We start from the raw sequence: 27,205 nt of genomic DNA on the forward strand, positions 1-27,205 counted from the left end.
CAGAGCCTATGCCAAACTCAGGGCAAGAGTCTTTGATGACCGAGACCTGAGGGCTGAAACTAAGCTCCAAGTCTACAGAGCTGTGATTCTCCCAACCCTGCTGTATGGAGCGGAGTCATGGACCACCTACAGCAGACACCTTAGAGCCCTGGAGCTATTCCACATAAGAGCCTTGAGAAAAGTCTTGAGGATCAACTGGGAAGACAGGCGTACAAACTCCAGCATTCTGGAGGAAACAAATATGCCCAGCATAACTACCATCATTATGCAACACCAACTCCGATGGACAGGCCATGTCATCCGCATGCCCAACAACCGTCTCCCTAAGCAGATCCTGTACTCCCAGTTAATAGAAGGACAGCGAGCCCCTGGTGGGCCAAAGAAACGTTTCAAGGATAATATCAAGACCAGCCTGAAAAAGTTCAACATCACATCTAGCAACTGGGAGGATCTTACGTTGAACAGGGACTACTGGAGGAAAGCAGTGAAAGAAGGTGCAGCACACCACGAAATTGAACTCCGCCGTGCCGCAGAGGCAAAGCGGCAACTCCGCAAGGACAAACAGAGGAAGGCTCCACCACCACACACCACCTCAACATTCCAATGCCCACACTGCAGCAGAATCTGTGGGTCACGGATCTGCCTTTACAGCCACCTGAGGACCCACAAATAAGAAAAAAAGACAACCCTATAGAGAGGACAGTCATACTCGTCTCGAGTGACCGCCGAAGAAGGAGTGTGTGTGTGTGTGTGTGTGTGTGTGTGCGTGCGTGTGTGTGTGTGTGTGTGTGTGTGTGTGTGTGTGTGTGTGTGTGTGTGTGCTTCATTCATTCTGCATTGGTGAAAGTATGGTTATCGGATATTTGTGATGAGTGAGTTGTATTCGTTTGACTAGCTCTTGTAATGAATGCTGTTGATTATTGACAGGGAGTAACACGCATGTCATATTATGCTCAGAGTTCTGAGTTTAAGCTAACAGTGTCAACTCTGCATGGCGATTTTGATTAATATTATTCCCTTCATGTCCCTAAGACTATTATACAGTAAAATACAATTCATGAACAGAGTCGCGTTAACTTGATTATCCTACATAAGTCGGTGTTCTGAGTTTGTTGTCTGTGCAGAAGTGAGTATTAGGCTCCTGTGATATAATTAGGCTCCTCTAATGTACACCAACCATGTTCACAAGCCATTGTCTTTGATAGAGCCATCAGCAGTGACATTGGGGAGGGGCAATCACCGGTGTGTTCACACCTATGTCTTCAATATTCATTGTGTAGGGACACTGGTTCTGGAGAAGAAAAATGTACTCTGAAGTTAATAATAGATAATAATATATTTTGTAGTGAAACCAAACACACTTTCTGAATGCTAAAATCGCCTATGTATAGCTAACACCTTTGTTTAAAAGGTTAAGTGTTCAAACATTTTTGCCCGAAATATTTACAAGGTGTTTTGGCACAAAGTCTGAAAGTAGGTTTTTGCCAGAGTTTGTTTACATTTCACGCTCATGTAATTATTTATGAGGTCTTTTACAATATAATCATACATGCCACTTTTGCTTCAATGTTTTTAGTTAGTTGAAATAGGCAAGGCAGGGAAATTGTATTTATATAGCGCATTTCATGCACATGTGCAACTCAATGTGCTTTACATCAACAATAGCAGGAAAGACAATAAAGAATTAAAATGATAAAAATTAAGAGTAAAATGAAACATGTAAAAAGAAGATGATAAACATAATAATATAAGATAAGATAAGAAAGTACTGGAAGCACATAATCATATGGAATATAGGTGCCACAACTCACAGTTTAGACAGGTGCTCCTGGAGCAAGCAAATCAATGAATCAAATCAGTGGTCATAGGCTTAATAAAACAAGAAAGTTTTGAGACTTGATTTAAAAGTAGCAACATTTGGGGCACATCTAAGTGTTTCTGGGAGTTTGTTCCAGGAAAAAATTAACAAACATATCCAGGCATGGAAGACTATTTGAAAGAGGTTTCAGTGTCCCGAGTGTTCAGTGTGACACTTTATTTATAGCCTATGTTGATTGGTTTCTTGTGTCTCCTTGTGTTTGTAGACGACACACACACAAACCTCCACCTTCAGTGCCCAGCTCTGTGTCTATGAAAAGTGGCCAGTCCATGCTTGATCCTATCAACTTCAGCAGTGAACCAGTTCCATCAGTTCTAAAGTAAGTTGTTTTTATAGTTATTTAACAGAAACAGGCATGTATGGCATGTATGAGCAGACAGCAGACACTGCCTAAGCGGCTGGTCTTGGCCCAGCAACGGCGTGTTGTACTGGTCCTTTGTTTGTCCTTGTCTTTGTGTGTTGTACCGTGGAGTTAAGGCAGACGTTTTGTTTACGTGGTTTGGGTTGGACCATTACTTGACATCTAAAATAAAACCATTGTGAAAGCTACTCCGTCCTCTTTGTCTATGTCATTTCTACACTAGAGGTATGACATGTGACACCTATCCATAACAAAGCAAAGGTATAACCTTTACTCTATAATGGAAAACATGTAGAGGTGTATCTGTTATATCTGAGAGAGAGAGAGAGTGTGAGTGAGGGAGTGTGAGGTCTGTGTGTGTGTGTGTGTGTGTGTGTGTGTGTGTGTGTGTGTGTGAGTGTGTGTGTGTGTGTGTGTGTGTGTTTGTGTGTGTGTGTGTGTGTACGTACATGGGTGAGTGAGCCTTTAAGCAAGTTTGGGTTTGAAAGAGTGATTCATTCATTCTGAAGTGGTGTACATATTGTAAACATTAAGTGTGAACACATTAATTCCACAGATAAATTAGCCTATGTTCTTTTTGGTTTGTTTTGTCTCATCAGAGCCAAAATAACAATTTCTTTATCAGTCAAATATTAAGTCTGCTCGATGTTTTGCCTCTGCAGTGAATTGAGTGCTGATCTGACCCAGGATCAGTCCAGGTGTGGAGTGTGTGAGAGGGTACTGAGGGACCCATTCATCACCACCTGTGGACACAGTTTCTGCAGGCAGTGCATCAGCAGCTGCTGGGAGCAGCCTGGTCTACCAGGAGACCAAGCCTGTCCTCAGTGTGGGAAGACACGCAGAACTCAACCTCCTCTACAGCCTCTTTTAGATGAACACACAGACATGGTAGAAAGCAGCAAACACCTGCACACTGAACACAAACCAGACAGAAGGAGCAAACAAGGTGAGGGTTCCTGATGGTTAAACTCTTATGAGATCTGATGAAGGAGTAGCTTAACAGAGGTTGGGAACTTTTTCAGCTGGCAGAGCCATTCAAAAATAGTGATATAAGATTTTATTTTACAAAATATGAATGATTAATGAATATATGTATATAATTTAAACCAAGTTGTTATTATTGTCATAGTGGTTATGGTTGTTGCCTCCGTTAGGAAAGATTATGCACACATGCCCTCTGCGCAGCTCTCCTGATGCGCCACAGTTGTCGCTATAGGTTACCCATAGACTTGCAATGATAACGAAGAACACATTTATGTTTACACAGAAATCACATTTAATTTGAACTTCAAATAGTTTGAATAGTGTTTGTTTAAAAGGGTTCTACATTGGCCCATACCAAGATGTGTGCTGTAGTGGGATTTTTAAACTGGGAGAAGTTAATGTTGAATCTAAATGGTTCTCATGCACACTTTTTTTTGTGTGCACACAAATTGCATGAGAGCTCATGGTAAGCTATTGAAGAGGGAACGCAATTCCCTTGCATCCTACAACCACTACACCCCTGATAAAAATGGAGATTGAAGTATGTAGGCTACTCATTAATCATGACACAGCCCTACAATGAAACAGGAGTATGTGTTGGCTAACTAACAGTTTTATTTTTCACATCTGTGCCCGAGCCATATGAAATTTTGGAAAAATCCCTGTCCCTGACATAACACAGTAAACACTGTTAACCTTCATATGACAATTTGATGATTTTTAGATGGAACTGAATATTTAGTTTTCTTTAACCCTCATGCTGTCACAGTTTTGGCACAGGACACAAAGATTACAGGTTGATGTAGTTTAATGAACCAGCCAGTACAGGGTTAAAGCATTCCGGATCAATTGCTATTCGCTAACGATATGCTAGCGGCTAAAGCTAACGAAATCTCTTGAAATGTGCTGATTTTGACATTATGACAAACTAGTTACTCAACAACTGTCCTAACACAGACAAACATCAAGCAAGTGCAACACAAGACAAAGCAAGACGGCAAATAAGCTACTTACTAGTTCGGCAGACAGTAGAAAGCCGGGCGGCGTCAGGCAATCGTACATTTAGCAGTTATATGCCTATGGACCCTGGTATGGCAATGGCACAGAGACGATTCCCCACATTAAAAGTCATTGTAGCGCCCCAATTTTTTTCAAGCTGCTATTTTAAGGTAAAACTGCTTATCCTAACCCTAAGTATAATTGTTGCATACAGTTACTTTAACAGAGGGTAAGATGGACAAAAAACATAAAACAGGGATAATTATAGATATTAGATATTAGTAATATATTTATCAGTCTTCTACAGAGGATCAGAAACACATACAGTGTACAGTCAGCAGTCTGTGAGAATCAGATGGATTCTTTTACAGGCATTGTCTATTTTACTGAACACAAACACGACAAAAAAAATCACCTCATACAATATCACACGTACCCTTAAATCCATTTTCCTGCCCTTAGTTTAATCCTTGCATGGAAAATCACAGTACGAAAACCAGAGACAAGTGATAGAGATATTAACACAAGCAGGGGTGTGAGAGGAAATATTCAAGACATTCAAGAGTTGAAGCTTTTTGCGCCCCACACAAATACCCCCCCCCCAAAAAAAATCTTGGATATCTCGAAAGGTAAAGGTTTTAAAGTCTAGAAAACCTTCATAGTGCATATATAGACATGCGCATTCCGGTCATTTTGAGGGCATATTCAAGTGTCTACGACCTGCAGAAGCTGAGATACGGACAAGTACACATGCTAAAAGTGCGTGGCAAAATCTCAATGTTCGCTCGGGTGACAGTAATGGGTCAATTTAGCCAGAAACCATTGAGAAAAGTCGTGCCACTCATAATACATACTCAACTTGAGCCTGCTAGTAGAGTACTTTTTGCGCCCCATGCAAATTAAGAAAAAGAAAAAAATCTTGAATATCTCGGAAGGTAATGGTTTTAGAGCTTAGAATCATAATGCATTTGTAAACATGCATATTTCGGTCATTTTGAGACAGTGTATTTGACCATCAGAAGCTGAGATACAGATCCGCTGGACTCACCCTAAGAGGGCGTGGCACAATCTTGATGTTCGGTCGGGTAACAATAAATTACAGCACCCTAGTTTTGTTCCTCATGGACAAAGTAGCCAGAAACCGTTGAGAAATGTCATGCCGCTCATACTTCATACTCAACCTATGGGATGCTACTGGAGTATCGAGTAGGAGAATTCGTAAATGCATTATGACAATTTAGTGGACCAAAATATTATGTAATACTACAACATCATTACTGTAACTAATGTTTTAAAGTATGCTATCTGAAGTCATGGAGGACCCCTAATTACTTTGTAAACTCACATGGCTCTTGGTAGGAGAAATATTCCCCATCCCTGATCTAGATCATCAGACAGGGTTTTAGAGTGTAGTCCTACAGCAAATCAGAAAAGTACCATCTTGATGTGTAAGTAGCAACAGTTGTGAAAAGCAAATAAATATTTGTGTCTGAAATGTCAGTGATAATTTGGCTGAAGCAATCACTAATGAAAACCAACATTGTGATCTATCATGCAAATGATAATAAAACGTTTCTTTGTTCATCTTTGTTCATGGTAAACAGCTGATGAAGTCCTGAGGAGAGTTAAAGAGAAGCATAAAGCCAGTCTGAAGAGGAGGTTTGAGAACATATCTGAAGGCATCATCAAGCCAGGAGCTGAGACACCCCTCAATAAGATCTACACAGAGCTCTACATCACAGAGGGAGAGAGTGAAGGGGTGAATGAGGAACATGAGGTTTGGCAGGTAGAGTCAGCATCCAGAGTACAAACCACAGAAGACACACCTATCAACTGTAATGACATCTTCAAGCCCTTACCTGGACAGGAAAAGAACATCAGAACTGTGATGACCAAAGGTGTTGCTGGCATTGGAAAAACGGTCTCAGTGCAGAAGTTCATTCTTGATTGGATAGATGGGGTAGCCAATCAGAATGTAGACTTTATGTTTCCCCTTCCTTTCCGTGAGCTGAATTTGGTCAGGGATGACCAGTATAGTATTCACAAGCTCCTGCTTGACTTCCACCCTGAGCTGAACGAGCTGAAGAATGTTGAAGAATACAAAAACTGTCAGATTGTGTTCATCTTTGATGGTTTGGATGAGAGGCGAATTTCACAAAATTTCCAGCCGAATATGTTGGTGTCTGATGTTGAAGAAAAATCATCAGTTGATGTTCTCATGACAAGCCTAATTCAGGGGAGTCTGCTTCCCTCTACACTCATCTGGATAACCTCACGACCAGCAGCAGCCGGTCAAATTCCTGCTCAGTACATCAACCAGTTGACAGAAATACGAGGGTTCAATGACCCACAAAAGGAAGAGTACTTCAGGAAGAGAATCAGTGATGAGAGTCAGGCCAGCAGGATCATCTCACACATTAAGGCATCCAGGAGTCTCCTCATCATGTGCCACATTCCAGTTTTCTGTTGGATTGCAGCCACTGTCCTTCAGCAGATGCTGGGACAGCACAACACCCAGGAAATCCCCAAAACTCTGACTGAGATGTTCATTCACTTTCTGCTCATCCAGACCTGCAGGAAGAATCAGAAGTATCAAAGTGGAGTACAGATAAATCAAGAGGATCTCCTGGAGTCACAGAAGGAAATCTTACTGAAGCTGGCAAAACTGGCTTTTATCCATCTGACAAAAGGGAATCTGATATTTTATGAAGAAGACCTAAAAGAGTGTGGTATTGATGTAAGTGAAGCTTCAGTGTACTCAGGCATGTGCACTGAAATCTTTAAGGAAGAGTCTGTGTTTCAGAAGAGGAAGGTCTACTGCTTTGTGCATCTGAGCATCCAGGAGTTTCTGGCAGCATTTCATATCTTTGCAGATCAGACCATAGGGGCATTTTTCGGCTTGGAAGAGTTGCTAAAGTTGACAGTAACCAAAGTTTTGGAAAGCAGGAATGGACACCTGGATCTTTTCCTTCGCTTCCTTATGGGCATCTCTCTGGAGAACAATCAGAGACTTTTGAAAGGTCTACTGAAAGACATAACCAGCAGTTCAAGTGGCATTAAGTCAATTTGTCAGTACATTAAGGAGTTCAACAAAGAGGATCAGTCCCCTGAAAGATGCATCAGTCTTTTGCAGTGCTTATCTGAAGTGAATGATCATTCCATTCATGAAGAAATTCAAGAGTACCTGAAATCACCAAAGGGGTTCAGACAGAAATTGTCTTCTGCTCACTGTTCAGCACTGGCCCACATGCTACTGATGTCTGAGGAGGTGCTGGATGAGTTTGACCTGAAGACATACAACACATCAGATGAGGGACGCAGGAGACTGGTCCCAGCCCTGAGGTGCTACAGAACAGCAAAGTGAGTTTCTGTTTCTTCACTTTTAATTTCATGCACTTACATTTTTTGGTAAATAGATAGATAATATGAGTTTGAGTTTAATGAAATAGACCTACTGCTGCCCAAATAAAAGTCTGAACTTTGTTGGTCATTTTGAAGCAAAGTGAAAGAATAGTCACCCCACCCAGACTTGAACCCGGGTGTAGAGGGTACCAAATCTGCACGCCAAAGAGCCAGGCTCGATGATATGGATCATACTCGTGTGTAGTGACAGCGCAGACTTCCACAAAAATTATTTCATTGAAATTGTTATAGCAGCATCAATGTTTTCCAAAGCATTGACGGCACTTGGGTTTGGTAAACCTGGCTACTTGAAATGCACTGTGGTCCTACTATCTGCTTTACTAACTGCAATTATGATGTACACAGGTACAACTACAGCCCCACAAACATAAATGCAATTTGGTACTTATGTCTGCCATAACAACTGAATTTATGTAGAACTACACCACAAACATAAATGCAATTTGTTATACTATTTAGCAGCTTAATACAGTTGTAATTGTGTTTGCAAAATATGTCTGTGCTTTAATCATGAAAATCAATTTTTAAGTCTATAATGTAAGTTTACAAAAACCTGTTTTCTCTGTCTAACAGACTTGATGGGTGTAAACTTAACAAGATGTCCTGTGAAACAGTGAAGAGATCTCTGCAGTCTGGTAACTCGTTGTTACAGCTGGATCTGAGTTGTAATGCCCTAGGAGATTCTGGAGTTCAGATTATTTCTTCAGGACTAACTAGTCCTCACTGTAAACTGAAAACATTGAGGTTTGTAGACTTCATTATTTTAATATCATGTATTCACTGAGGCCTTAGATCATTGGGAGCATTCCTGTGCATCATTCCTGTGCATCAAAAATGCTCTCCTCTCCCTACTGTTTTACTTGTGTCTGTTCATTATTTTTCGGAATATTATCGTCCATGATTCTAATCCCAGATTCAGCTAATTGTTCCTCATCTTGCTGTCAAAACAATTCAATTCAAATCAAATATATTTATATATGTTGCACCAAAACAATACATTTTCTCAAAGCGCTTTACAGTGCACAGGGCATGAACTCCCTCAGAGCAAGCAAATGCACATGGTAACAGGGACAAGGAAAAACTCCCTGTTAAGCAAGGATAAACCTTAAGTAGAACCACAGCACATAAGGTGGGTTCTACTTAAGGTTTGATGTCGACCTGGTAGAGATAGAAAATTACATCTGCCCCAAAACAGATATTTGAACACTGTACAAACATTAAGCAAAAGGACAGCACAAATATGTGGTCAAAAATGTGACTGTTTTTGTCTCTGTATCTTGGTCTATGCTCTCACGCATGTCCAATCTGCCCCCCCCCCCCCCCCCCACCCACACACACACACAAAACAGTAAGGTACATTAAATAAGGCTTCCCATGGGGCTAAATTGGTCCAATTAGTTCAATTGGACCCCTCCACTGATGTGGGGAAACCCGGACCCTTCCATTGTGGTGGGGGAGTCCAAGTCCTTCTCCCCGTTTGGGCCATGGTGAGAAGAGGGAGGGATTTGCATACTGTGCCACATAAATATCCTATTAACTGATTGTCAAACTCTTAAACAAACGCCTCTCACGGCCCCCTAACGGTCCATTCTTTGTTTTTCATTACAATATACTCCAGTTTTTGTACTCAGTCCTGGCTCTATAAATGTGAAATCAACATAGAGGATCAGACCAAATCCTGCACTATTCAAGACAATCAACAAGTTGCTTTAGGAGCATGGAAAAGTGGAATGCAAAATGATAGAATGTTGAACTCAACTATCAACAACCTTTCACCATAATTCTCACTAGAGAGGGGAAATTAAAGGGGAAATTAAATTGATTATTTAGGCATTCAGCCATTAAAAATGTTGTACTTACACCAGATTTTAATGCTCTTAGCTTGATTGTTCTCTCCCTTGTACGTCGCTTTGGACAAAAGCGTCTGCTAAATGACTAAATGTAAATGTAAATGTAAACTTAATCAGAATCTCTTCATAAAACAGTATGTCATTAATATCATATTAAGTTTAGAATTCCATATTCTACACATTAGGGATTTGGTGGAGTAGTGTGCACATTAATGAATGTACTGAGATGAGTTTGAGTTGTGTGTGTTACTCCTTTTTACAGATGGCTGATAGAACTCTGAGATCTTTGGCAACATATGACCCTGTTTGTGTATTAGTATGCAACAGTATGTCATTAATATCATATTAAGTTTAGAATTCCATATTCTACACATTAGGGATTTGGTGGAGTAGTGTGCACATTAATGAATGTACTGAGATGAGTTTGAGTTGTGTGTGTTACTCCTTTTTACAGATGGCTGATAGAACTCTGAGATCTTTGGCAACATATGACCCTGTTTGTGTATTAGTATGCCATTACTGTCATTTAAAATGTAGCAGTGCATTTAGAAATATATATTTTCTGCCCCTAGCCTGTGCGTTTATTGATTTCTCATGACACCTTCAGAATGACGATTATCTATCATTTTAGAATAATATTTTGTCTTTTTTCACGCTGTTTTGCAGACTTGCTGAATGCACACTCACAGATAAGTCCTGTGGAATTGTTGCTACTGTTCTGCTGTCACCAAACTCCCTGACAGAGCTTGACCTGAGAAACAATATCCTGGGAGATTCTGGGGTTCAACTTCTCTCTAATGGATTGTCTAGTCCCCACTGCAAACTAGAGACATTAAGGTTGGTGTTGTAAATGTCTTGCCATGAATACCCAGGTTATTATATAGCCCTTAACCTGTTAGTTCAAACTTCGGCAACCTTTTAGAATAACTTTTGTTAATAAACCATTTATGAAGCATTTGCTCCTAGTCTGTTCATCATTTGCAAATCATTATTACAACATTCATAAAGGTTATTTTGCTATTCATAAATGACTAGTAATGTATTCATGAACATGTTTCAAATTATTTACTAATGCTTTTTTAAGACTGTTTATAAGGTATATGATAATGGTTTGCTCACATTTAATAAATCCTTTAGAAATGACAAATCAACCAGTTATAAATGATGTACTAATGATTTGTAAGATAATGTATAAAGTATGTGATAATGGTTTACTCACCATTCATTGGTCATTATGAAGAACCTTTATCATGCATTAGCTATTGTTTTATTCATGAGTGAATTCATAAATATTAGCACATGTAGCAATACCTCAGTTGACACCTAACATAGGTAGACAATCTTTACTTTATAATCATTTATAAATGGCCCGTTACTGAGTGACATACTCTATAGAAACCATTTACTAATCATCCGTGAAGTGTTTTGCAGTGCTGGATCTAAAGCTGCACTATCTATACTTTGTAAACATTTATAAAAGCTCCGTTACTTAGGGATTTACCATTAGTACACACGAGAGGAGGCTCTCCCATTGAAGAAACGGAGGAAGGACCTCTAAAAATGCAGTTTGATATCAGTATTTAATACTATGCATATTATAACAAAAGCACCCCCTATCGTACCCAGAACATTTTGCACAAATGACGTCCTCCCTTTTTGCTCCTATTGAAATCAATGGACTCGGTCTCTGATACTGGTGGCTCGTGGGGCGCATTCACTTACATTGCCCAGGGGAGGAAAGACCTCCCTAGCGTCTGAGTCTGTGCCAACATTGCTTAACCAATAAACAACGGATTTGGCATTGGAGGGAGGGGATTAGACATTAATACCGAAAGAAGTTTCCCTCTTCAACAATTATGCTGTAGGATATCGATAGAACTTCAACCTTAAAGATTGTAGTAGAATGATGCTAATAAAGAGATGTACAATGGAGAGGTATTGTACATGTTTTATTGAACAAACCGTTTCATACATTTAGCTACAGAGAGAAGGTTAGTATCAAAACAACTGGGAGACCACTTCCAAAAGTCCAAGTTAGTAAACCCAATGGTAAAATCGCTGCCGTTAATGCCTACTGGTATGCAAAATACTCATGGCTCACTGGTACAAACAATCGGCTGTACTGTTTTGTTTGAATTGTTCATAGGTCTATTTGTCTAACTGTTCTTGTTCAGCTAACATTCTGAATGGAAATTGTTAATGAATGTTTCAGAACGCGATGTGTTTCGTATATTTTCTAATTAGCCTACGTTGTCACTTGGGCATTGGCCTCATATTAGGCTACTTTGAGTAATAGCTGTAATAATATGGCATAATCTGAGCAACAATTATAGGAAGTTTTTGTTTTTGCAATTTTAGAGAAACAAAGGTAATTTACTCAGGGTTTGTACTTTTTCAATAGGCCTATTTGTTTTATATAGGCTTAAACGTCTGCAAAGACAGACACATAGCCTAAACATAAAAAAAAGTATTTGTGTTTAATATCAAACTTAGTTAAAGTGAGTCCACCCCTAAGTGATCAATGCACATTGACCAACATTCATTAACATTCATTAACATTCACATTTGCCGCAAACAATGTTAGGCTTACAGCCCATGTTAATAGTTGCGAAATAATGTTCTTTTACTTGTTGCCTTTGTTACTTGTTGTTTGATATTGTGGAAAGGATGTTAGTGAATGATTCAGAGCATGATGCATTTTAAAAAGCATCACTTTTGGTCTTGTGTCTTTTTAGTTAAAATCCAGTTTGAAGTGACAGAGGAATCACTTTGTGTAAAAACAATGCAAGGCCCAAAGCTAATGAAAGCTAAAGATGTATTTGAGCAACTGTTTGATGCAATATGAATTATGAATACATTTATTTAATAAAATGTTTCTGAGTTTTGCTGAAACTTTATTCAGTTTTCTGCTCTGTTTTGTTTGTTTGCAGCCTTGTTACCAACTAAACAATAGTGGTAAAGTACAGCATCTACTTTGAAATGTACATGTATGAAGGAAAAATATAAATGTATTTGTCAATTAAGACAATATCCCACTATTACTGCTGTATATGTAAATCATGGGCTATCAATGAGACCCCCCCCCCCCCCCCCCCCATCCAATTTTCTTGCAAAAGTACCAGTGAAAACCCTACCCTGCTAACTGGGGTGTGAACAATTTTTATTTCCTTACGTTCATTTCTCAGGGCACTTCAAGACAGGCTTATTTTCATTTCTGAGAAATGTTTTGTCTTTTGTTATGCTGTTTTGCAGACTTGCTGATTGCACACTCACAGATAAGTCCTGTGAAATTGTGGCGACTGTTCTACAGTCACCAAACTCCCTGACAGAGCTGGACTTGACTAAAAATTACATGGGAGATTCTGGAGTTCAGCTTTTCTCTAACGGACTGTCTAGTCCCCACTGCAAACTGCAGACATTAAGGTTGGTGTTATGCATGTCTTTGGTCAGGTGTTTTTTGGTTAGTTATGTAGCCCTTAATTATAATGTATACTGTTATATAAGCGTACTGATGACCTGACTGTACTAATGTTTCGGACTTTAACAGTATCTCTTGTCTAACTTAATATCCACCTGTTAATTCTGTGTCTATCATCACTCTTCGAGCTTCTGCACTTTGTTCCCATTCCTTCAACTTCTCAAATTGAGGATGATGTGTTTCTGGGAAATTATGTCTTTTAGAGTCAAATTAAATTGATGAAAAAGTTATTTAAGCAATACAGTTTCAGTATAAAACTATGCCCTGTCTCAAACAGATATATTTGTTGGTTGAACAGATACAGATGCAGATAATGTCTCTGTACACCTATAGTGTGTAGGTATAGTGTGCACATGAATAAACTGCATAATGGCATGATGGGGGATGAAGCTCTTGATGTAACATGTATGTCATTAATGTAATGTTAAACATAAAAGTTCATTTTTAAAATGTAATCCTTTTTACTGGCAGATGTGGATATTACATTGAGGGAACTCAGAGGACTATATAGGGATAGACCCTGCTTGTGTATTAGTATGCTATTACTGTCATGTAAAATGTAATCAGAAATGTAAGGAACAATTCAGCACCACCTTAATTTTTTGCCTCCACACGTTCATTGTAATGATTTTTCAGAAAACAAGCATAACGGATCAATTGCTAATAGCTAATGAGATGCAAAAACTAGCTAAATCTCTTCAGATGTGCTGTCTTTGACACTATGACAAACTAGTTAGTCAACAACTGTCCTAACACAGTCAAACATCAAGCAAGTGCAACACAAGACAACGCAAAACGGCAAATAAGCTACTTACTAGTTTGGCAGACCCTCGTATGGCAATGACACAGAGGCAATTCTCCATATTAAAAGTTATTGTAGCGCCCCAATTGTTTTAAAGCTGTTATTTTCAGGTACAACTGCTTATCAGTACCCTGACCCTGAAGTACAATTGCTGCATAATGCCACTTTAAGAAATGCATTGCTATATATTTCATTTCAAAGGAATATGTTGTCTTTTGTCACAATGTTTTGCAGACTTGCTGAATGCACACTCACAGATAAGTCCTGTGGAACTGTGGCTGCTGTTCTACAGTCCCCAAACTCCCTGACAGAGCTGGACCTAAGTAACAATGACCTGGGAGATTCTGGAATTCAATTTCTCTCTAATGGACTGTCTAGTCCCCACTGCAAACTGCAGATATTAAGGTTGGTGTTAAATGTTATGGAGAGACCTTGTGAGAAGCCGCTCTGACCATATATAGAAGGGCTGGGCAATTGATTGAATATGAATCAGCAACCGATGAAGAGGCGCTCCACCAGCGTTCTGCAACCTATACAATTCTGTCATCAAACAGTACACTTACACCACGCTCATACCGCTGTCAGACTGAATTGTGGCCAATCAAATTGCACTCATGCAAATACGGCAGTGGAGGTCCCAAATCACGTTCATGCTAATGTCCCACAAAGAGCGATGCTGAAAAAAAAAGAGAAATAGACACTGTACAATGTGAAAACCCCCGTAATTGTAACTGAAGAATACGTTTTAAGGGATTTGCAAGGCGTCTGAACCAGCTATCTTATGTTAGGATGTTTAGCAAGGTAACTACCAACAATGTGCACGCTAGCGGCATGATTGGTTGTTGACAAACCTTAATCTCACTATCAAAACAACCCCATGCGGCAGACACGCCCTCCGTCATCCATGCCTAACTATCTCTACTCTTTTGTCATTTGCATACTACATTAATTACATAATCTCACATGACTTTAGATTCTCAACCATGCTAACATAACACAGGCTAAATGCTGTATGTATTAGTATAAATTATAGGTTTACATATTTCGTGTCTTTAGATGTGTGTGATAAAGGTCATGAGTTTACATCTATGGTTACTTTAAATATGTGTGAATAAGGTCATGAGTTTACTTCTATGGTTACTTTAGATGTGTGTGAATAAGGTCATGAGTTTACTTCTATGGTTACTTTAGATGTGTGTGAATAAGGTCATGGGCACATTAGAGGTATCAGTGTTTTGTTGATGGAAGGCATTGGTATAAGCAGAACACATGTGCCGGACTGAAACAGAACAATATAGCAATTTATCTACACTTGCACAGCTCTACAATGAATGGGATAATATGCAAGATTGAGGACAGTACTAAGGCAGTGAAAACTCATCAGAGGTATTTTGTCAATGTTTTCCAAAATTCAGTATGGGTGTGTTGCAGGTGAGTGTATCACATCTGATCTGGACGTTCACAAACAGATGGGTTATTTTGAATTGCAATTCTATTAGGCTTGACAGTGTACTGGTTACGTAGAGCACTTTAGGTGATCCCTTATCATAAAAGGTAATAGATGAATAGTAACAGTAATAACAGTGTGTACTTTTTTACTGGATACCTCCATCTCTGTCTCCATATTACACCTGTCCTAACTCATTAAATGTTACATCTCTCTCTCTCTCTCTCTTGCTCTCTCTCTCTCTCTCTCTCTCTCTCTCTCTCTCTCTCTCTCTCTCTCTCTCTCTCTCTTGCTCTCTCTATCTCTATCTCTCTCTCTTAGGCTCTCTGACTGTCTCATCTCAGAAAAGGGATGTATTTATCTGGCTTCAGCTCTGTCTTCCAGCCCCTCCAACCTAAAAGAGTTGGATCTGAGCTACAATCATCCAGGACATTCAGGACGGAAGGTGTTATCTGTTAGACTGGAGGATCCTGTCTGTAAACTGGAGAAGCTTAAGTAAGCATTGAAAGAAATCCCAATGTTGTACTTTTCTCCATTAGTCATTTGAGATCAAAACAGTTTCTCTATAACTAGTGTAGTGATGCTTTTTCAAAGATGTATTGAAATTAGGGCTGTCAGCATTAACGCGTTCATCTATGAGATTAATGTGACCGCGATTAACGCGTTAAGATATTTTAACGCCGTTAATGCAACTTTTTTTACTTCCGGTGTGCGGAATTAATTTACACGTCGAAGAGGAGTTTTATTTCGACACACGCACACAGTTCCCTGGGTGGTCTGAGTTCGTGCCCCCCTCCTTCTCCCGCTCTAACGTTACTCTTCTCCCTGTCACCTCTTCTTTCCCTGTTTCAAATCTTTTATGGAAGAGGTTTGCTATCTATTTTCAACCCTGACATGCTAGGTCTCGCTAGCATTTATGCTAACATGTTAGCTGGGCTAACTAGCTACCTGTGTGGGGCATGACCGTGTTTCTAGCATTCTCTGGAGGGGGGAGGTTGGAAAACTCAGAAGCCAGAGCCGAACAGCTAATTCATTTTGGTGTCGTTGGTGTTTTACAGAAGTCACAACAAAGAACGACCGGCCATTAATGTTTTGTCCGAACCAGAGTCTGAAGCAGTCAATGTCACAGCTGTTCAAAACTAATCACATATTTACGTACGTTTTTTATGAATAGCCTGCCTTTATTGAACTCGGACAGCAACAGATAAATGCACTTGTTCATATAAACAAGCACAAGAGCATGAAATCAAATTATTCACATTGCAAGAATGGAATGAAATAGCCTACACATTACACACGACCGGCATCTGCCAAGCCTTCACTCACGTTGTATGCTACACCGGAGGAGGCACAACAAACGAGAAGATCTTTTTCTTTCTTGCGGCAACGATTGTTATAAAACTACCATCATAGTCCAACCATCGAAGTCTAATCCATGTTGTTGTGGAGAACAGCCTCATTAGAATCTGCATCGACAACGTAGCAGAAATATCTTTACAGTAGATTTCCCTTCGTTTATCCCTCTCCTGATGACATTTTATTTTAAACTTCCCATGATGCTTTGCCGATAGTAATCGCGTTGTCACAAAAGTTTTTTCAACATTGTCTAAAATACACTGTCTGGAGTGATTACTAGTTTAAAAAAAATTATAATAATAATTTAATCGCGATTAATCTAGATTAATGAATTTCAAAATGTGAGATTAATTAGTTATTTTTTTTTAATCTATTGACAGCCCTAATTGAAATAGCTACTTTATCAACTTAGATGTACGTTACTTATTGCAAATATGAATTTAAATGGTCCCTTTTGCAAAGTGGTACATTGGCAGGATATGAGGATTATAGGTCAGGCAGGGAAGGTGGCAGGCAGGTAAGTGGACTCCAAAGCAATTATATGGTAACAAAGGGATAATGAATAAATGGTTGGTTAAGGTAAAATCTAGTCCAAATGAATAAGCAGTTGGTAAAGTTAAAATCTAGTCCAAACTAGACAAGACGTAGGCAGAATAGGCTTAAATAACTATATTACTCTACATCTTACTGATTCCTTTGTCCCTGTTTCTCTGGTGTGAAAGGTCGAAGTCATAGCTCCCTGTGCAGGGGGATGGGGAATTGTTTTTAAAACTATTTTGTCGCAGAGACATACAAATTACACCCCCAGAAACCTTAAACCCTTCTCTTTTCAGATATACAATACTCAGTTTGAAACAAAAATAAAAATAAGCACTTCGTAAGGAGAATATGACTAGTCTCTGGCACCTTTAAGTCTGTGAGTGAGGTTTTAGCTCCTAGCGACCCGCCCATAAGCAAATTACAGTTATTCATATGATAAGGGGATAGTAATTTAGTGATCGCTATTGGGTCATGATGTGGAAAGAAAACCTGTCTGGAGAACGGGCCACAAAGACATTCCAGGGCCATTACATAATGGTCATGGTCTCTGACCAAGGTGTCCCAAGGCTGTTTACACCTCTACATCAATATGCATTTGTAGGGACAGTAGTTTTGAAGAGGTACAGGTCACTCTAAAATTGTAAATATGTAGTAGTGAAACAACACACACTTTCTGAATGCTAAACTCACCTTTGTAAATCTAACACCTAAGTGTACAAAGTCCAAAGAGAATTCAAATGCCTTGTTCCAAAATGTTTGCCATGTGTTTTTTGTACAAACTCTGAGCACCTCTGAAAGTATGTTTTTGTAAGGGTTTGTTTAGATATGATTTAAATTAAACCTTTTTTACTACATTCCTTTCACTCCCATTATTATTGCTGAGGTATTCTAGAACATAATCATACATGCCACTTTTGCCTCATTGTTTTGAATTAGGTGAAATAAACAAAAATACCAAGGCATGGCCTAAGAGAGTGAAAAACAGGCTCAGACTCAGTAGTGCTAACCTGAATGCCTTCACATAATGAAACTAAGAGCACCAGTAAAACATACAACAGCATACAATGCAATACAATATTCACCAGTGCTCCTATAGCCATTTGAATGACTGATTCATCAGATATAACATTCCTCTTGCAGTAATACATATTCATCTTTCCTTAACTTATCATTTAGTTCATTGAGTTACTATTAACTATTCAAATGAAAAAAATGGCAGATCTTATCTGTTTTAGAAGAGTTTATGTTTGACCGTGTGTTTCTGTCGCAGAACTGACCATGCTTCTGAAGACACAGCACGACCACGTTTGCTGAGATGTGAGTCTTAATGGTTAATTCAGTAACTGTATGAATTGGGATCATTCACAGACATCTGTTCTGTGTGATCAGTCTGTAGTCTGTCTGAGTGTTATGCCTATTACCACTACACACTTCACAATGATGCACACAAATGTGTGTGTGTGTGTGTGTGTGTGTGTGTGTGTGTGTGTGTGTGTGTGTGTGTGTGTGTGTGTGTGTGTGTGTGTGTGTGTGTGTGTGTGTGTGTCTGTGTGTATGTGTGTGTGTCTGTGTCTTTGTCTTTGTCTTTGTCTTTGTCTGTGTCTGTGTCTGTGTACAAAGTAACGTAAATTAAATACAAATATGTTGTGTAAAATAAGTGATTGTATACATTTTCACCCTCTTTAAAGTGACTGACCTTATAAAACAGAGGTCCAGCCAATTGGTGCTAGCACATTTACATTACATTTACAATACATTTAGTCATTTAGCAGACAATCAAGCTAAGAGCAATAAAAAAACCTGGTGTTACAATAAATACTACTTTACATAAAAAATAGAAAACGACACAGAAAGAAAAAGAAGTGCAAGTTAAGCAGTCGTCCAAGTGCCAGTTAGGAAGGGAGGTGCTCTATGAAGAGTTGAGTCTTCTTTAAGGTAGAGAGGGATGCCCCTGCTCTGGTAGTACTAGTCAGTTCATTCCACCAACGTGGAACTACAAATGAGAATAGCTTGGATTGCCGAGCTTGCACAGGTGGCAGTGCTAGACGACGCTCACTAGACGAGCGCAGCCTCCTGGGTGTAACATTTTCCCTTACAAGAGCATTTAGGTAGGTGGGAGCAGAACCAACAAGCACTCTCTAGGCAAGCATAAGTGACTTGAACTTAATGCGAGCAGCTACCGGCAGCCAGTGGAGCTCAATGAGTAGCGGGGTGACATGTGCCCCCTTTGGTTGGTTGAACACCAGACGGGCCGCCACATTTTGGACCATATGCAGTGGTTTTACCACGCAAGCCGGCAGGCCCGTTAGGAGGGCGTTGCAGTAGTCAAGGCGGGAACTCCCCAAGGTTTGCGAGTTATTTGCGATCGCCAAGATCCCTTTATCCATCATGATGTTCTTGTATGAGCGCTACCGATTCACCCAACAAGGAATAATGAATTTAAAAGACTTTCTCGAGTAATTTATTGCAAACTCCACAGTCGAACATTGAATGTCTTCACTTTTTTACAAGCGCTAGCCTTCATTTTTGTAATGGCGGCGATGCGGAGAACAGAGCACTCATAATTATATGACAGTGGTATTAGTACAGTTGAGACATGGGTACAGTTGATACACCCGAAATAACTTGCATGCGCAGCAATCCTGAGACGTGATTTTTGGTTTGCACATGAATACTAACATCTTCTTTGATCCCAGGAAATGTGAACACATAACCCATATCCCTTACGGAGATATTGGCGAAGGTTGTTTTACCTACTTTAACTTACATCATTGCAAACGTATAGTTTTGCAAATGTGTCTAGTTTTTGTGCAGTAGTGAATACTGTCTCAGTCTACTACACCATACATAACATATCATTTTTGTAGAAAATGATTAAGGTGGATGCATGATAAGAAGAGAGAAATACACACAATTTCTTTTCATTGCTTCAATTTATTTAATTTCTTATTAATACATTTACATTAAGTCATAGTCATTTTATTCAAAGCGATGTACAAGGATATGTAAAACTTTAATTGATATGGAGGAGAGGGGAATTGAACTTCACTCCATTGAGTTCAAACCGTGAGCTCTATCCACTGCACTAAAAGTCACATATTACAATTATCGATAGATATCACCCAGTACAGAGCCCATAAACAGTTTCTTGTATTACTCTTGCAGCGAGTATTGGATGTTGGATGTTGGATTTTGCCATGATTATGGTCTTGAATTCTTCATAACGCATTCATGGTCATCTCCTGCCTTAGCGGAGAAAAAAATGAGTCTTTTTCTTTGAGTTTAGACTATTGTTGCGTTAAAAAAATCATGGTTTTGGTGATCAACCTTTCCTGCCTTTTGAAGCAGGACGTGCACGCGCAATTTAGCTGATGAGTTTAGTCTGGCACACATTAACTTCACGATTAAGTAGTTTAGCACCCGTCGGCAGACTGGTATAGCCTGTTCTCATTTAGCGATCTAGATCTTCTCATTTAGGAGCTAGACTGATTAACTGACACCTGGCTAATCAGTATTCATGGCTACCGTTACACCATGAAGAGAAAAAAGAACACTCCAAGCAACTTAGTGAAAAGGTTCTTGAAAAGTCAGGGAAAGGATACAAAAAAAAATTCCAAGGCACTAAACATCCCCTGGAGTTCTGTTAACTCCATCACAATTTTTCACACTTTAGTGCGCACTCGGTGAAGGATACATATTTTTTTTTACCAACTGCAGAGTATTGTCTCCTTGCTGCCTTTTTTTGCCTTCACTTAAGACCCTTGGCTCGGTTACCCTTTGACTGTGTGTGTGTGTGTGTTTTTATGCGTGTGTATGTGTGTATATGCTGGTGTGCTGTGTTTGGAATATGAACTTGTGTGTGTGTGCTGGTTTGCTGTGCTTGTAATGCAGTGGCGGCTCCTGAAACAAATGGATTAACTCAACCCATTCTGTAGGTACATTAAGCAAGAAAATTGTATCAATTTGTTGTTAGCTTATTAACTCAAACAGCATTACCCTTTTGTCCACTAGATGGCAGCATAAAACAGAAAGATGTCCCCTCTAGCTACATACTGTAGAGTAGCTAGTTACAGGTGGGAAGCTGTGGAAGAAAGTTCCATCTAGGAGCCTTCGTAAGCAAACATGATGTGGCTCCACATTAAATGATGCCACTTTTTCATGATCCACACGTCTCAAATGTTGTGCGATGTAATATAGCTTAACAGTACACATGATATGTCCAGTAACAATATAAAGAAGGGGGCAACATGTAAGTCAAAACCAACAATATTTTACTGATCTTGAAAGTATTGGCTTACAAATGCAAAATAAGTAATCACATAGAAAATAACTGAGTGTTAGTGCAAGTACTGGACATTCACACTGTGAAACCTATGAAAAGTGACAGAGATATGTAGAAATACAGACCGCGTTAGCCACTACACAGCCTGCTAGCCACAATTTTGTTTCGTTCCAATTCTTGGATGTAGGATTTCCCCCCCTTTTTAGAAACCTGTTGAATGTATACATTTGGTCTAGGAAGTCCTAATTGTTCGGTTGTCAATTTATCTTCATTAGTACACCGGCTAAAAAAGGAGTTTCTTTCAAAGAGCGAATCAAGTTGTTGCACTGAACGTTAGCCATCTTTAAAGAATATGCCTTGACCGAAGCCGTATGGCGGTCGTATACGCTTATACGTCCTATTATGTATGAAGAAAGCATGGAGGGGCGAGCTCTCCCGGAAGCCATAGTGAATGCATCGAGAGCCCTGTTTTGTGAAAAAAATGGATTTAACATGAGAGACAATGAGAGAGGTCTAGGGCGATTTCCATTTCACCCCAAATCGAAAAAAGAGGCGAGCCGTTTGAAGCACGACTTTTGCCTTACTGTTGCCTGATTGGACAATGACATTCAGAGGCAGATCAGACAGTCTAGTGGTAGAATCCGACAGAAACAATTATCTCCTTTTCCTGTAGGGAGTACGTCACCCCACTCGCCCTGTTGGACAAGTCGCCCCTGTTGTAATGTGTAGTTGTGTGCGCTTGTTTGCGTGTTGGTAATTTTGTGTATTAGTGTGCTGTGTTTAGAATATGTTAAAAAAAAATAGTTTGTGTGTGTTTGTATGTACTGGTGAGTTGTGTTTTAAATAAGTAGGTGTTATTTGTGTTTGGAATGTGAAGTTGTGTGTTGGTGTCCTGTGTCATGAAATAGAGAGAGAGTGTGTGTGTGTGTGTGTGTGTGTTAGTCAGCAGCAGTTGTCACTCCCCATATTCTGATGATGACTCTCCTCTCTCCTCTCCTCTTGTCTGCAGATGCCTGTGAGCTCACACTGGACCCAAACACAGCAGGCAGACGTCTCTCTCTCTCTGAGGGGAACAGAAAGGTGACATGGGTGAATGAAGACCAGCGGTATCTTGACCACTCAGAAAGATTTGATCAGTGGTGTCAGGTGTTGTGTAGAGAGGGTCTGTCTGGACGCTGCTACTGGGAGGCTGAGTGGAGTGGGGATTGGGCTCATATAGCTGTGGCGTATAAAAGCATCCAGAGGAAAGGGGAGAGTGATGACGACCTGCTGGGACATAATGCCAAGTCCTGGAGTCTGAACTGCACTCCTGACCAATACACTGCCATGCACAATAATAAACGCACTGCCCACATATCTGCCCGTTCCTCCCGCTCCAGAAGAGTAGGAGTGTACTTGGACTGGCCGGCCGGCACTCTGTCCTTCTACAGCGTCTCCTCTGACACACTCACCCACCGGCACACATTCCACTCCACATTCACTGAGCCCCTCTATCCTGGGTTTTATGTTTGGGGTTATAACTCCTCAGTGTCCCTGTGCCAGATCACATGACCTCCCCATGCTGCAATAACACAGGAATACCCCACTCCTATTAATACACATGTGTGATGCTGTAATGCTATGGACATAGTGTGTATTCTGTTTATACACCACTGCTTTGATGAAACTACAAATAATAAGAATTGTTCAGCAACAATAAAACCTATTCTGCTCTCCTTAAGGTTTAGTTATTTGCTGCATTTGTTTGAAAATGATGCACATGTGTGTGTGCGTTATGGCACCAGATTTTTTTTTTTGCACATTTAAATAGAAACTTTTAAATGGTGACTTCTACATTCATTATTGTCCATCACCTCATAACATTCTGAACTGGTTTAACTTGGCTGGCGTGTGTAGAAGCAGATGGGTGCACACATATTGTGGTGATATGGTGAGAAGGAAGCTTTGCCTTCTCCAGCATCCTCAGATGTGAGAGTCCTGTAATATTTTTGGCTGCCTGATTTTTAGGGACATCTGTGCCAAGCTATTGTATTGGCGTGCATATCCAGCTGTTTTGTACATATCTTTTTTCAAGTTATATTATAAGTCTGTTTGTTTCTTTTGTTTTTCTGTTTTTTGCACATGGATACTCTTAATATGGTGGGTGAATAAAATGCAAGCTACTGAATTCTTGTCTCCATGCATCTTTTTGTGTGTGTGTGTGTGTGTGAGAGGCATAGTTCATTTGTAATGTGTAATGTGTGTGTGTGTGTGTGTGTTTGTGTTTTTGTGTGAATAAGAGCCATAATTATTATGTAATGTGTGTGTGTGTGTGTGTGTTTGTGTGTGTGAGAGTGTGTGTGTGTGTGTGTGAAAGAGAGACATAGTTATTGTGTAATGTGTGTGTGTTAGAGATGCGCGGATGGGCTATTATTTCATCCGCAACCGCATCACAAAACGCATGATCCGTCCGCTATCAATCCGCACCAATTTTTTTAACCAATTTTCAAAACCGCACCCGCCCGCCATCCGCCTGTTGTTTTTAGGTATAGGCCGCTGCTGACGCGAGGCTAGAAAGTTCTTGAAATGAGACTGATCCAATGCCTCAAAGATATTTAAAGGATAAAGCCCCTAGTATGAAAGCCTTTTGGCTATGTTGTAGCCTATCCCCAGAATATTATCAGTGAAGTGACGTCTGTCTCCGATCGATGCACAGGGAGAAACTTTAAAATAGCCAAGCACATCGGCAAACCTGACCTTACCATAGGCTAGTAGGCCTACACTTTTTTTATCATTGTAATAAAACGCAATTTGGTACACCATTTTAATATGCTAATATAGCCTTGTTTTTAGTTTAGAAGGAAACGCAGAGTCTGTTAGCCTAATTCCGAAATTTCACCGCATTGTAGGCTTTATACTGTAACAACCCCAACACTTGCCTGCTTGCCTTGCAAATCAAAGTTTTCCGACAATTTTTCTTACCTTCTTTCTTAGCTGGTGATGTTACTGAGCTAGAAGTTACTGAGCTAGAAGTTTAAGTTGTTCTGAACATCTCGCGCTGCCAATGCCCAATGTCACTTCTGAGTCAAATCACTCCATCAGCTCTTTGAAATTCCTTATTCCACGAGTGGTATAGGCTACAATGACTGGCTGTTTTAAAATATAACTAATAGCCTAACGAAACAAAATAACCCAGGCAGTTTCATCTACGACACGTTAAGGCTTCTTCCAATACTGACAGCTGACTCATAGCTTGCAGGTTTGCGGCGTTGCAAAGAGACGCGACATGATAGGGGTCATCACTTAATTTGAACTTTTTTGCTTCCTTTGTTTGCTTTGTATGCATACACGGAACTAGGCCAATTTACTGCCTGATGAAAATTTGATTATTTAAAAATGTGCTTGGATGTAGGTAACGACATTTAACAACGTGTAGATATTTTGAATTCCGTTGGGTAAACCGCCACCCGCCCGAATTTAATTAAAATATTATTTTTTGTCACGTCACCCGCCCGATCCGCGGTTTAACCGCGGAGTCCGCGGGTGCAACCGCCAACCGCGCATCTCTAGTGTGTGTGTGTGTGTGTGTGTGTGTGTGTGTCTCTCTCTCTCTCTCTCTTTCTCCCTCTCTCTCTCTCTCTCTCTCACATAGTTATTGTGTAATATGTGTGTGTGTGTTTGTGTGTGTGTGTGTGTGTGTGTGTGTGTGTGTGTTTGGCATAGTTATTATGTTGTGTGTATGTGGTTCCTGTCCTCTGTGCATCTGTTGATCTGCACATGCAGTCTGTTGAAAATGAAGAAAAGTAAGACAGAACCTCACAGCAGTGAAGAGTGATGTTTTGGACACTGGACTATTCCAACAAGCTCTTTTTTTCCTGAAATAAAATGTCAAAATAAATATGTTTAGAGAATAAATCATGGGAGGGGCTACACTGTGATGTATGTATCTTCATAATTTGAGTTGATTAAAAGTAAAAACAGAGAATATTGATTTGTTATTTACCCATGTGTCAGCTAACTTGGCCATCACATGCATTGCAGTAGTATAGTAAGTAAGGTTACATTTCCCCACAATGCATCACTGTAGCATGCAGGTATATGACTGAGGGGCAGATGTGAGTTCGTCTCCAGAATGACTCTTCAGGCAGGTGTCAGAATGAAATCTTTTATATCACTTTCAGTTTAAAAGCTGCTCATGTGCTCTGTAGATTTTCACAGATCATTTTCATCTAGTCATTAAGATGTCATCTCTTCAAACATGACCTTGGAGAAAATACATATCTCATACAAGCTGTCATCATTTCCGTTTCATTATGAAAGACTGATTGTATGTTTTTTTTGTCCTTGTATGCAGCAAAGGATATGTTGGCAGCTCTTTGCAAAATCAACATTCTCTCTACTCACTCTCTATTAGATAATGTGTGAGGAACAATTTAAACTAGAATGCGTTTCGTGAAGGAACAGCGAGAGTGTGCTTGCTCTGTTGCGGCCATGACAGAGAGAACAAGAGCCTTGGAATTGGGGCAGGTGTCAGTGAAGCACAGCTGCAAGTCAGTTCAAAGACACCATTATGATGTCACAAAGCCACAGAGTTCTGCCATGCTGTGTTTGTGTGTGTGTGTGTGTGTGTGTGTGTGTGTGTGTGTGTGTGTGCGTGCGTGTGTGTGTGTCAAAGTCAAAGTCAAAGTAGCTTTATTTGTCAATTACTTCAAATGTCAAGACATACAAAGTATTCGAAAAAACGTCTCCCACTCTCCTACGGTGAAACATATAAGTGCACAGGCACAACAGAGAGGACATAAAAACATACAGACAAGACATTACATAATACAAGTAGAACATACAGATAAACATATAACAGCATAAGTTACATAAAGTGAGGTTATGTAGTGCAAAAAAAGGGCAATTTGGTACAGTGAGTGGTGTGGTGTTACCATAAGTGATAAAAGTGCAGAAGCAGATTGTTACAGAGTCCTGAGTGATTTTAGGGGGGGTGGGGGAATTTGGATATGGCTGGGAGGAGTGAGGGGAGAGAGTTTAGTGTCCTGACAGCTTGGTGGATGAAGCTGTTGCTGAGTCTGGTGGTGCGGCAACGGAGGGTCCTGTATCTTCTTCCAGAGGGTAGTAGGCTAAACAGGCTGTGTGCGGGGTGGCTGGTGTCACTCGCAATTGAGGTGGCTTTTCGTGTGAGCCGGGTGGTGTATGTGTCCTGCAGGGAAGGGAGTGAGGCACCAATGATCTTAGCTGCTGTGTTCATTATGCGTTGCAGTGCTTTTCTGCTGTGTACAGTGCAGCTGCTGCCCCACACAGTGATGCAGCTGGACAGGATGCTCTCAATGGTGCCCTGGTAGAAAGTTCTCAGGATTGGTGTCGGTGCTTTCGCTCTCTTGAGCTTGCGGAGGAAGTAGAGGCGCCGCTGGGCTTTCTTCGCCAGTGATGCAGAGTTGGTGGCCCAGGAGAGGTCCTCACTGATGTGCACCCCCAGGAATTTGGTGCTGCTCACTCGCTCCACAGCAGCACCATCGATGGTCAGTGGTGGGTGTTCAGTGTGGCTTCTCCTGAAGTCAACCACAATCTCTGACATTCAGCAGGAGGTTGTTGTCTTTGCACCACGTGGTCAAGAGGTTGACCTCCTTCCTGTAGTGGGTCTCATTGTTCTTGGTGATGAGACCCACCAGAGTTGTGTCGTCCGCAAATTTCACCATGTGGTTGGTGGTGTAGGTTGGTGTGCAGTCGTGTGTCAACAGGGTGAAGAGCAGGGGACTGAGCACACAGCCTTGTGGGGCCCCTGTGCTCAGTGTGATGCTGCTGGATATGTTGTTGCC

At 40.3% G+C, this 27,205-nt stretch overlaps 1 protein-coding gene across 1 annotated transcript; it reads left to right on the plus strand.

Moving 5' to 3' along the window:
* Positions 1-2,885: 2,885 nt before the first annotated feature.
* Positions 2,886-22,952, plus strand: LOC308367546 (NACHT, LRR and PYD domains-containing protein 3-like; the record flags this gene model as incomplete). Its single annotated transcript, XM_080841481.1, has 7 exons — positions 2,886-3,186; positions 5,828-7,583; positions 8,220-8,390; positions 14,011-14,181; positions 15,545-15,718; positions 17,042-17,096; positions 22,419-22,952. The coding sequence occupies 7 exons, from the start codon at positions 2,886-2,888 to the stop codon at positions 22,950-22,952; spliced, it is 3,162 nt and encodes a 1,053-aa protein (XP_080697607.1).
* Positions 22,953-27,205: the final 4,253 nt, after the last annotated feature.

The sequence above is a fragment of the Sprattus sprattus genome (assembly GCF_963457725.1).
Source record: "Sprattus sprattus genome assembly, chromosome: 1".
Lineage (NCBI taxonomy): Eukaryota > Metazoa > Chordata > Actinopteri > Clupeiformes > Clupeidae > Sprattus > Sprattus sprattus.